This window comes from Mustela nivalis (assembly GCF_964662115.1).
Source record: "Mustela nivalis genome assembly, chromosome: 9".
Classification (NCBI taxonomy): Eukaryota; Metazoa; Chordata; class Mammalia; order Carnivora; family Mustelidae; genus Mustela; species Mustela nivalis.
Genome location: NC_139028.1, coordinates 78597282 through 78609864, shown reverse-complemented (window position 1 = coordinate 78609864; position 12583 = coordinate 78597282). Strand labels below are relative to the sequence as shown.

The window sequence follows — 12583 nt, the reverse complement described above, 5'->3', positions numbered from 1 at the left end:
GGTGCAGCAGCAAACACTCAGTAGGCTTTTAGGGAGTGATTGGAGAGCGAGGGAGAACTCCTTCTCAGGCTCATGTTATCCAGCAGTTTCTCTCTAGAGTCCTAATTTTCTGATCTGCATGTGGGTTCTTCTGGCCCTGGCTCTGGGTTCCAGAACAGACCTTCTCACCCCCACCCCCGCTGCTGCTCTAACTCCCAGCCTCCTTGCCTGCACACTGATGATTTCCCAAACAGGCACAGGGAGCACAGATTAGAGATGCTCTGTCGGTGACCAGTTTCTGGAAATGGCAGGAGTCCCAGAGCCCCTAGTCCCAGAGCTGCATCTGTGCCCCCACCCCTCCGTGGGTGCCCCTCAGGGATCGCTGTGTTCATTTAATAAGATGATAATTAATGGAGACAACTTGAAAGTTCTGGCCAGACCCAGAACAGCAGCACGCAGGCCAGGCCAGGCCCTGACAGCATAGCTTCTTGTGCCTGGTTTAGGAGCCTACATGTGGGCTGTGGGCTCAGCAAGAGGCAGAGGACCTGGACTCCAGTGTAGCTAATGTGACCTTAGGCCACACTGACAGAGGCCAAGTGTAGGCCAGTGAGGACCAAGTGTATGGCCAGTGAGGCGCATGGTCCCCAGAGCCCTTAGCCAAGTCTGGGGACATGCTCAGAGAGGGGCGATGGCAACCCCGGAATGTACGGAGAGCAGGGTCATTGGCTCGGGGGAGGACAGGCCACCAGGGTAGTCGGGGGCTGATACGTCACCTCCGGTGAAGAAAGCTTAGACAATAGGAGAGCCCCTGGCAACACGTGAAGGAATTGAACTCCAGCGCCCTTAATGTTCCACCCACCAGGGCCAGACCCGCTGACAGGACCAGGCTGCACACCAGGCCTGCTCATTCCAGCATCTCTCCCTCCACAGAGTGTGATCACAGTGCCATCTTCCCAGGGCGGTACTGCCAAGCAGGAGGGGTCGTGCCAAAGCCCCGGCTCCATACTTGGCCATAGTAGGCCCCCGACAGGCTTAGTTGCCTTCTCTGTTCCCTCTCCCGATGCAGCCAGGAAGCCCCGAGAGCCAGCAGTTCCACAGAGGACACAGAATTCAGAAAGACAGTCTGTGGGGAGGATTTCAGTTGTTTATAAAACAGGCCAACACGTTTCCACCTCATAAGTTCTAAATCCATCATGCCTAGCTCCCCAGATCTAAGAATAGCCCCCCAGTGGGGCCACCGCGCCGCGTGCCACGGCACGCTCTCTGCACAGGTGACTGGGGAAATGTACCCCCAGTAGCCCAGCACCTCCTGCTCCGGGGAGCCTAGGGGATGGCAGTAAGGCAGGCCTCTGCCTCTCCTGACTTAGCTGTCTCCGAACCTCTCCCAGTCTCTGTTTTCTCTCCTGCGTAGTATTGATCCCAAACCTCCCTCACTGGGCTGCCCCGACCATCCCATGTAGAGGGCAGCGGGAAGGTGCGGAGGCGAGGACCCCCACTCTGGGCCTCAGTTTCCTCTTAGGTAATGGGACAGATTGACGAAGAACTGGGCAACTTTGGGGATATGGGGTTTTCGGAGGTTCTCAAGTAGCCCCCAGCCTTGCAGCCTCAAAGTGAGACCAGTGAGGGCAAACCCGGAAATTCAGCACGTTTCTGTTTATCATCTGAACCAAGGCCATTGTCTGTGTGGTGTGAGGGAGCCTGGGTGGGTAGGCCCCTACTCTGCCCTTTGGCCTCCACCTTCTTCCCTCTCTCACACATGTCCACACCCACCCACACCACCACACACACTCTCCACGGTTAGAAGGACTTTTGACGTGTCTCATCCACACTCTGCCCACTGTGGGAGGGCCTGTGCCAGCCAGGAGCTCCGCACCTCCAGCAGCAGGCCACCTGCTGCTCTCCTGGGCAGCCTCCTGGCCATACCAGCCTTCTTCCTGTTAGTGAGCTGAAATTGGTCTGCCCATGGTATCTCCTCCCTCCGCACTGCCACAGACTCTCTTGGCCCTCCAGGAGAGAACAAGGCAGTTCTGTGCTCTCACTAGCGATTCATGCATTCATTCGTTCATTTGTTCATTGATTCAGTCCCACAACAGGTAATTAATTTTGAAGTACTAATGTATGCTAAGCACTGTTTAGGTGCCAGGATTTCACAGTGTACAAAACTGAGTCCCTGCTTTTTCAAAGAGCTGTGTTCTGATCAGGAGAGATAGACAGTAAACCAACAGTAAAAATGTAAACAAAAATAAAGCAGATGAGACAGGGATGGAGAGGGGTATAGATAGCCATTTCACATAGAGTTGCCAGGGAAGGCCTTTCAGATAAGGTGACATTTGAACACATACCTGAGCATCATGAGGTTATCAGTGGTTATCAGTGTGGTTATCAGTGGTAAGGGCATTCCAGACAGCAGGAACAGCAAGTGCAAAGGCCCTGAGGCAAGTACTGCTTGAGGAGCGAGAAGTCAGTATAGCTATCGTGATGCCAGCACGGTAGAACACATGGGACTTGAGGTCAGAGATGATGCTGTTGTTTATCTGAGTAAGCAGAGAAGCCACTGGAGGATTCTGAGCAGAGCAGTGCCATGTCTGACTTAGGTTTTAATCGGATCACTCAGGCTCTGTGTGGAGAACAGACAGTGAGAGGAAAGAGAGGCAGCAGAGAGACAAGTATGAAGCCCTCATGGGTGAGGGTAAAGGGGCAGCGAGAAGTGGCCCCAGTGTGAGGTAATGGGGCAGCGAGAAGTGGTCGGGTTCTGGCTATGTTTTGAACGTTACTCCCTAAACCCCTTCTTCCACAAGCCCTCGTCTTTACTTACATGTGGACACCCCGCCCTCCTCCTCCTCACCTTCAGCCTTCACCTTCATCTTATCAGCGCATTCACAGTGCTGCTGTGGATCCTGGTCTAGAAGGGCTCCTAGGCCAGACTGCTTCCACTGACAGCCTTCCCTGAGGCAATTCGGGCCCAAATCCCAGAACATCTCCAGAGTGATTCTGTGGGCAAACAGCCCCACTTTCTGATTCTGGAATGACTTCTTCCTGCTGCCTCAGCTCCTGCCTCAGGGCATCCTTGGCCCTGGAGAGTGATGGATAGACTAATTACTGGAAGGGTCCTGCACTGCCCCTGCCTCTTCCCTCAGCTGGGCCTGGTGGGGCCATTGTCCTCAAGACCATTCTCATGGCCATTCTCTGTAGGAGCTGCCCCTCTTCTGGGCAGTGTGACCGGGGACAGAGACTTGCAGCTTTCTGTTCTTGAGGACTGTGGCCAGGTGGCAGCTTTGGCCACGGACCAGGGAATAAAGGCAAGCAAGCAGGCATGGGACTGGGGTTGATGGCACCCGATTTCAGCGTTCTATGTATGTGCCCCTCTCTGCTGCTCTCCAGACAGACTGCAGGCAGGGGAAAGGGCCACGTGTACTCACTTCCCCTCAGTAGCTGTATCCCGATTGCCTGTCCTGTGTGCCTGAGGACTATTGGATGTGTGTGCCCTGTTCTCCGTACCCCACTCATATCCCAGCTCACAGACTAGAGAGCCAAGTGCAAATATAATTACATGTAGAACCAGGAGGGATGTGGTACATATGCTTAGAGGCTTCCGGGTGGTTTAGGAGCTAGAGGAAGTGAAATTAATAGCCTTTCCAGAGCCCAGTGGGACCCAGCCCTACACCCAGCCACATTCACTTCTGCAGCAAAACAGGATGCCTTTGGGATCAATGTAAAGAATGCAGAGTGGGCAAATTTCAGTGGAGACCCTCTATTTAAGATTGGTGAACTCCTACTCATCCTTCACTAGCCAAGAATTAACTTCTGGAACTTTCAGTGACACCCATCTCCCCTCCCCAACAGAGCGTGTCATCCTCTCTTCTGTGCTACCTCTGTCCCTTAGAAATACTGTTGGTTTTTAAAAAATCATCATCCTTTGTCACTACTTTTTAAAGTATTTGAACAAATGACAAAATCTTTGTCACCCTTCCCCTGCCCCCATTTCTCCCCTCCTTTCTCCAGATTGTTCTACATTGGGGATGTATTCCTCAAGATTTGTACATCTAGAAATGTATAGGGGATCTACATAGATTGAATCATACTCTCTATTATTCTGCAACTGATTTTCTCTTTAAAATGTCTTAGAGATCTTTCATGTCCAGCCATAGACAACTACCTCATTATTTTTAATAGCTGCATAGTAGCTCGATGGTGGGATCAAATCATAGTTTCTTTAAACCCTCCTCTATTGATGACTATTTTGCCTCCCCTCCTGGACACCCAGTCTTTTTTCATTGCAAACAGTGCTGCAGGGAACATTGTTGTGTGTGGTTCCCTGCAAACACAGGTCTTTGGTCCCCATCATCCTCTTTTCTCATGGCCATCTTCCCCAGTGGCCTGGGAGCCCTGAGGTGGAAACTGAATTTTCCTCTTCTAGGCCTTGTGTCCAGCACGGGGCCTCAGCAGAAGACATGCCTACAGAATGCAATAAACGGGCTCGTCTGAGCCAATTCATGACCGTGTGGAAGGCCTGGGAGATGCAGGGAGCAGCAGCAAGCCCGCGGGGCTGGAGCAGAGCCTTGGGAAGAGGAGTGACATAGCCGAGACCACAGAGGGCCTGGAGAGCCAGCAAAGAGTGCTGCCCTCGGGCTTCTTGGTGGTGGGAGATGGGAGGCTGTCCACAGGAGCTTGTCCACATGGGCCAGCCGCCTCTGTGCAAAGGATAAAGTAGCTAATACAGTTGTCCAGGCAAGAGAGGGTGAGGACCTGAACTTCTTTCTATCTTCAAGTCACCACTTATACCTGAAACCCTTCAGGAGGCCTAAATTTTGGATTCTTCACATGCCATTCCTTGCTCACCCAGCAGGACCTTAGGGAGCACCCCAGCAGTGACCTCCAAAGGGGTGGGATCCGCTTGAGCTTGGTGGCTGGACACTCAGAAGTTTTCCCCAGATTTACGCAGCTTCCAGCCTGCTGTGGCCACACTGACATTTACCAGCTTCCTGATTCCAGAGCCTTCTCTGTAAGGGTACTCAGACTTCATCCGTCCTGTCTCCCTCTGCCCGGAATGACAGAAGAGCAGCCCCTCCTGATGCTCTAGGGCTTTGGGAGGTCTTTGACAGGAGACAAGGTGAGCTATTAGTTGCCAGAATTTTTGTCTGCATTGCTCCCTCCCTTCCTCACCCCACCAGAGGCCGGTGGGGCAGGACCCGCACGGCCTCCTCAGGCCTTGGGCCTCAGTGCTCACAAGGGCTCAGTGCATTTGTGCTGCTCGGCAGAGTGCTTTCCTCACCAGCAGCAGCTCTTGCCTCTGTCGCTGCCCTTGTCCCCACACAGGTAGGCTCTCACTCTGTGCCTTTCCCTAATTACCTGGGAAGCAAGATTTTTGCTGAAGAGGACAGTGTATTAACAGAAGAGGCCCTGGGGTCACACTGCCCAGGTTTGAATCCAGCTCTGCTTCTTACCAGCTATGTTACCTTGCATGGTTCATGCCATTCCTCTGGAAAATGGAGATAATGTTAGATTGTATCTCACAGTCTTTTGTGGGGGGGATTCAGTAAACTGAGTGTTTATCACAGGGCCTGGCATACACTAAGCATTTAGTGATTTTTTTTTCTTTTTTTTTTACATTTTACATGGTTTGGCCCTAGTGAATGAGCCTAAGACTTGGGAGTCATGGATTCTAGGGGCATGCCATCCATCTTTGAAGGCCAGGTGCCATGAGCTATTGCAGAACCTTCTGGCCTACATCTCATTGGCCATACCCAACTGCAGGAGAGGTTGGGAAATGTAGTCTTCACTGTGTGGTTCAGAATGAAGCTTTCCCACTCATCTGTGGTCACACACGATCGGGGGTTTGTTCCTCTTCGGCAAGGCCCTCCAGCAGAAATGTGGCCTCCTCCCTAGCATTGGGCTATAATCCCAGCACCATAAGGCCCTGTAAGGACCCAGGTTGCCAAGAAGCTCAGGCAGTGCCACAAGGCCTGAACAGATTTGAGTATTGTGTCCGGCCTGTGCCAGGACCCTGCCAGTCCCTAGGTTCCGCTGCCCGCGGGGCTGTTCAGCTGACGCAAGTGTGGTGGGCCACAAGCCCATCCCTTGTCACAGCTTGGCTTGGGCCAAGTCCATTGAGCCCCATAAGCTGTGGGTCTGAACTCTTAAGAGGTTAGGGAATCCCCCAGTAACTGTGATCTTTCCACCCAAGGCCCAGCTATGTGCCTCGGGGCCAGTAAAGCAGATCTGGATCCATCAGGTGGGTTTCAGCAGCTGCAAGACCTGGGCGGTGCCAGGCGTGCGGCCGAGGGCATGTCCTGTAACCTACCTGTCTTCAAAACTGGGTGTTCACATTCCAATTCGCTTAGGGAAAGGCCTCCTGTAGGCAGTTCTCCTTCCTGTCACTTCTTCATGAGAGCAGCCTGTATGGTAGCATTCTGCTGAGGCTGGAGAGGGATATGGGAACTGATCCTACAATGCTGGAGGGGCTCGGAACTTAAAGGTGTCTTCTGTTCAGGGCATAGCTAATCTTTCACTTTCAAAGGTCAGCAGTCTGGTTTTTGCCCCACAGGAAGTTTGTTCAGAAACTCTAAGCTGGTCTTTCCACCCCAGGCCTTCCCGTCTGCTGGTGTCCCTCCCTCTCTGTGCCGTTGGACCCTAGCATGGCCTTTCTTGCCTTTTCCTCCATTCCCCATGGTCTGCTTCATACATGGCCATGAACTGTCACCAAATGTCAGGCACCGTGCTGGGGCATTGTGTGTGTCTCCTCGTGCAGTCCTCTCCCCTCAGCAACCCTGGGGATGGGACAGAGATGGGGACAGAGGCACTGTGATCACACAGGTGTTTGGGACTGTGGGACCCAGGACAGCACAGAGCAGCCCACAGCAAATAGTGCATGTCCTACAGGTATGCCACGGGCTGACAGAGGGTGACCCGCAGGCCACATCTGACCTGGGGCCCGTTTTGGATGGCCTTGCAAACCAAGAAGGGTTTTGAAAGGGTCGTAATAAGAATATGCCACAGAAATCAAATGAGGCTCTCAAACCTAAAATATTTACCATCCGCCTTTCTAGAATGAATTTGGCAAGGGCTGGTGTATCCTCTGCAGAGTCGGCTCCGATTCTGGAGCCGTTCGGCCTGGTTTCTGGCGCCTCTGCATCGTCCCCAATGAAACGAGGAGCGTCAGTAAGACGTGGCAGCCCCACGGGGTTGTTCGTATTAAAAGAGAGGAAGAACAGACAACACCTAACTTCAAGTAGGCTTCTTTGGAAGTACTGGGGGAGGAAATTTCTGGCCCTCAGCCAGCCTTCTCGACCCAGTAGGCATGAAAGCCCTGGCTCCAGGCCTCTGGCTGCCCCGGCCCCTCAGAGTGAGTTTCCTTTGGCGGGAGGGGAGGGACCTGCCAGCCGCCCGGTGGGCCGCATCCTGCTGGCGGGCCCGCTCTGCCCCCATTCCTGCTGACCGTCAGCTGCTGCTGCTCGCCGGGGCCGGGCATCGAGCCCACACCAGGTGCCAAGCGAGGCCCCAAGGTACCAAGCCTCTTCCACTTTCCCGACTCGGGCCTCACACCAACTTGGCGGATAGTACTGGTCGCTGCAGGAGCCGTGTCCCGGGGCCCATCCTCTCTGCGTGCATTTCCTCACTCGTGGGCCAAACAGGGAGACATCTGTGTTTCCCCAAACCCAAGCTTTTGGCCAGTGATTGCCTTCCGACTAGGGGGAAGGAAGAGGAAGGGTAGTCCCGGGCCAGCCAGCCTCCCCTTGTGAAAAAGTGTTCAGTGAAACAGATTTTTCAGTGGATAAAGAGTGAAATGTAAAGATTTAAAAAAAAATCATATTATTGAAAAATCAAAAAAGTATTTCCTGATAGGATAGGGATGGGCTTTCAGTTCTTAGAAGCAGCAGAAGAAATTATAGAAGATCAGTGAATTTTACTACAAAGAAGGATAAAGCTTATGTTTTATATCAAAAGACCCCAAACAAAATTTTAAGTCAAACAGAAAAAATATTTAAGCTGGATATGGCAGAGAAAGAGTTAATATTCTTAACAATCTTTAAAACAAGAAGCTTCTTAACCAAGAACAATAACAAATATTTATATAATACTACGTGCTGGGCACTGTCTTAAGTACTTTATACAAACTTACTTATTTAATTCTTGTAAACAACTTTATCGTACCAGTACTATTGTCCCCATTAAACAGATGAAATGAACTGAGGCACAGAGATGCTAAGTAACTTGCCCAAGGTCACTCAGCTAATAAATGGAAGAGCTGGAATTTGAACCCAGACCATCTGGCCCTTGTGTCTAATACTCGGGTCAGAAAGCCTTCTGTACTAAACAGAAAAAAAGATACGAAGCAGACAATACACAAAAGAGGAAATACAAATATCTGAGAAACATAAGAATTATTTTTCAGTTTCAATGGCAGTAAAGTACCAATAAAAACAATGAGATGCCTTTTCTGTCTTCAAATCAGAGCAGATTTCTAAATGTTATAATAAGCCATAAATACGGGCCATGCTGGAGTGAAAGGGAGACACGCAGGTAGACTTGGTTGTATTCGGGTAACCTTTCTGAGAAAATACTGTGGAAGCACTAAGAACGGCCCTCAGGAATCTCAAAAATGTCCATGCCATTTGATGAGGAATTCCCATTCTAATCTAATTTGAGAAAGCAATTAGTTAGACAGAGATTCACATGCGAAGATGTTCATAGGAAGATTATTCCAAATAATGAAAAATTAGAAACAACCTATGCGTCTGATAATTGAATACAGGTTAAGGAAACTGTTGAATCTCCACAATATACAATTACATGGTCATTTTAAAGGAATTTGTTTAACAAAAGATACCATAAGCAAAGTGAAGAGACAGACCATGGACTTGTAGGAGAAGACACTTAGAATGCACAGCACAGGGAGGAATTGTGTAAATAAAAGAATACACAAAGAAAACTTACAAATCAGTTAGAAAAAGGCAAACAAAGAGAAAAGCAGAGGCCCTTCATAAGAAGAGGCAACTCAGGGTGATACACGGAGTGACAATCCCTCTCACTAGGAGTCAGGGAAATGCAGAATCATTCATTGTACTTAGCAGAATAGCAAGAGTTTAGAGGCAAAGATAGAGGGAAGCGTTCAGGCCCATCGCTGATGGGGCTGGACATGACCGCAGACACTGTGGACAGCTGTGGGGCCAGACCGAAATCCAAACATGGACTTCGGTCCACCACCCTCACGCTTCTAGGGACCAACCCTGCACAAACACCACTCGGTACAAGGAGACATGGTCAAGACCGTTCATGGTAGTGCTGCTTATAATAGCAGCAATATTCCTCTTGTTGTAGAATATGTACATTATACATTATATTGAGTAATAAAATAACACTTCTCATTAAAGAACTGTCCATCAGGAGGGAAATGGACAAGGAAAACTGACTTCTACCTAATCCGATACTATGCATAGTTGAAATAATGAGCCAGATCCCTAACTATCGGCTCAGATAAATTTTAAAAAACAATGCCCAATGTGAAGAGCAAGTATAAAAAAGATATCTCAATAATACTATTTATGTAAGTCTTTAAAACAAACTAAAAATATTGCATAGTATTTAAGGACATATAGGTAGAAAGTGTAAAACAAGCACACCAGTTATGAACACTGGCTTCAAAAGAGCGGGTCTTTGCTGGGAGAAGTGGCTACAGGGCAAGAATGAGAGATGGGGGTTAAGCTGTATCTTTACGATTTTTTTTTTTAAGGGAAGGTTTGAAGCTGATACAGCAAAATGTTGACTAATGTTCTAAGTCTGGATGGAGTATGTGTCTTTTCTGTTAAATTATTTTTTGTACCTTTCTGGATATTGAACTGTTTCAAAATTTCAAACAATTTTTTTAAAGATTTAATTTATTTGACAGAGAGAGAGACACAGCGAGAGAGAGAACACAAGCAGGGGGAGTGGGAGAGGGGGAAGCAGGCTTCCCGCTGAGCAGGGAGCCCTATATGGGGCTAGATCCCAGGACCCCGAGATCTGACCTGAGCCGAAGGCAGATGCCCAACAACTGAGCCACCCAAGTGCCCCTCAAAGAATTTTTTTAAATTTCCTTTTTGAATAGTTTGCAGTTCTGTGGAGAAATATTTGTGTTATAATAGTAAGGGACGAAAGCAGGGCAACATATGCACAAATATTTACAAATTTCACAAATTGAAGGTCTTGCAAGAGATGAAAATATTCATACTAGTGGCAAGACTCAAAGTTTGCTTTTTCTTCATACCCATTCGTATTTTCTGTTTTGTCATTTTCCATTTCGTCATGAGGATGTATTAGCTTAATAAACTGGACAAATTTTTTTTAATGACTATAGAAAAATATGAGTGAGTTTGGCCCTGGGGAAGGATCTAAAAGCTAGGAAGAGCATGTATGCTGGGGTGTGGGCATCACTGGCTGTCAGAGAAATCTGTGCTTGAATGTTGGCCTGGAAACCTTCTGGCTGTATGACTCAGTTCATTCAGTCTTTTACCCCATCCGTGAGCCCTCACTGAGCACCAACTGTGTACCAGGCTAGGGATCCAGCAGTGAACAGAACATACCCCGTCCTTCCGTCCCTGTAGAGCAGACAGGCCGGTGAGAGAGAACAGTGCACACATCACCACACAAGTCATCTCTTCACTACAGAGTGCCAGGGTCCCCATGAGGGGAGAGTCCAAGGGTGATAACAGGAATCCAAGTTGGACTGGGTGGCCAGGGACTCTGACTGCAGAGCCACATTTAACTGGGATCTAAATGATGAGGAGGGGGTGGCTGGGTGGTTCAGTGGGTTAAAGCCTCTGCCTTCGGCTTGGGTCATGGTCTCAGGATCCTGGGATGGAGCCCCGCATTGGTCCCTCTGCTCAGTGGGGAGCCTGCTTCCCCCTCTCTCTCTGCCTGCCTCTCTGCCTACTTGTGATCTCTCTCTGTCATATAAATAAATAAACAAAATTTAAAAAGTAAATAAAATAAAGGACGAGGAGGTCTGGAGCCCAGTAAAAAGAGGGCTTCAGGAGAAAGGAAGGCCCCGTGAGGCCTGTGTAACGATGTGAAAGAAGGCAGGGTTCTGGAATGCAGTGGGTGAGGGAGAGAGTTGTGTCAGGGGACGCCAGCAAGATAGTCAGGAACCAGATCCCTCAGGGCCTCATGGGCCAAGGAAAGACCTTTAAGGACACGGAAAGTCACTGAAGACTTTTGAGCAGGGTACTGATGTGACCACTAGATCACCTACATGCTCTGTAAAGGTTGGGGTGGATGGTGACTGGCCCAGCTAGTCTGTTGGCTGTTGGCTTGGCTGCACATGAGGGAGAATGGTGTCGGGGTCAGGGGATGGCAGTGGAGATGGGGGGTGGGGGGGACACGGAAGGGTTTGAACAAAGTTCTTCTGAAGGCAGAGTTGGCAGGTCTAGGATCGTGGTGGGTCGGGGCTGGTGGTAGAAGAGGTTACCGTGAGGGAAGGGCCGAGGACGAGGAGGGCCAGGTTTGGGGCAGTGACAGTTGCGGGTTGGCAGGAGTGGGAGACACTGCTCTGGGGGGGCAGGGTGGAAGCAGGGGTGCTGAGCGTGCCACCAAATGTGGTTAAGCTTTGGTTTCCTTGTGTGTAAACCGGGATTTATGGTCTCCCTGCACCCCCAGCGTGAGCATTGGGCCCTGTTCTCCGAACCTCTTCTAGAGCGGTCTTCTCTCTCTTTCGCAGGAGGGACGTGTTACTCTTGGGGCTGGAACGAGCACGGCATGTGCGGGGATGGCTCCGAAGACAACATCTGGGCCCCGAAGCCTGTTCAGGCTCTGCACTCGTCACTGGGACTCCTCGTGGGCTGTGGGGCTGGCCACTCCCTGGCCCTCTGCCACCTGCCAGTTCTCCCTGAGTTGGGCCAACACCCCAAGGTCACTGGCTCTTCCCCAGATGCCACTGAGGATGCTGAATCTCAGGAAGCCATGGACAAAGAGAGAAATTGGAAGGAAAGGCAACCAGAAGCTTCTGCCCAAAGCCAATATGGCAGGTCCAGAAATGGGGGGCTTGTGACAGAGGCCCTTTAATAAAGTGACTTTTCCCACTCAGTATGTTCCCAGAGGATTGCTTGGTCAACTTGTGGGGTTGACCTGAGAAGGGCTGTGGAGGCACTGTGGTTGGGCTGACCACGGGCCAGAGCGATGAGAGACCACCTGGCCAGTGTCTGGGGTTCAAGGACACAGACAGATGGGAACAAGGATCCTCTTGAGAGCAATAACAAGAACCCAAGTGGGTTGCCTGACTGGGGAGTCAGGTCTCTGAGTGACATTTAAACTAGAATCGCCAAAGGACATGGAAAACAGCAGGCTCCAGTCTGTCTTCACCTGGTGGGGACAGAAAGCCCAGCCCCATCCCCTGGGCTGGTTATGGTCCCCCAGCCTTCGATTCTCAGCGCCTGGAGCATTAGTTTGTTGGTTCAAGGAAACTGAGTCAGGCAGGTGGGTGCCCGGACAAGGAGCAGTTCTTGTCCTGGTGACTAGGTGAAGGGAGAAAGGAGAAGGCTCTGGACGGGGGCTGGAAGGAAGTGGAGATAAGAGAGTGGAGGAAGAGGCAGGACTCCTGGGAAGGCCTGACAGAGGAGATGCCTGGGACGGA

General features: G+C 50.4%; 1 protein-coding gene across 4 annotated transcripts in view; it reads left to right on the top strand.

Annotated features, from left to right (window-relative positions):
* SERGEF (secretion regulating guanine nucleotide exchange factor) overlaps positions 1 to 12036 on the top strand; it is a 223613-nt gene extending 211577 nt beyond the window's left edge. For 3 of the 4 annotated variants that reach the window (XM_082747308.1, XM_082747307.1, XM_082747309.1), the window contains one exon: positions 11672 to 12036. In XM_082747308.1, coding sequence (XP_082603434.1) covers positions 11672 to 12001 — 330 coding nt within the window. In that variant the 3' untranslated portion in view covers positions 12002 to 12036. The remainder of the gene's footprint in view (positions 1 to 11671) is intronic. The other variant, XR_014316070.1, reaches the window with a different exon arrangement.
* Positions 12037 to 12583: the final 547 nt, after the last annotated feature.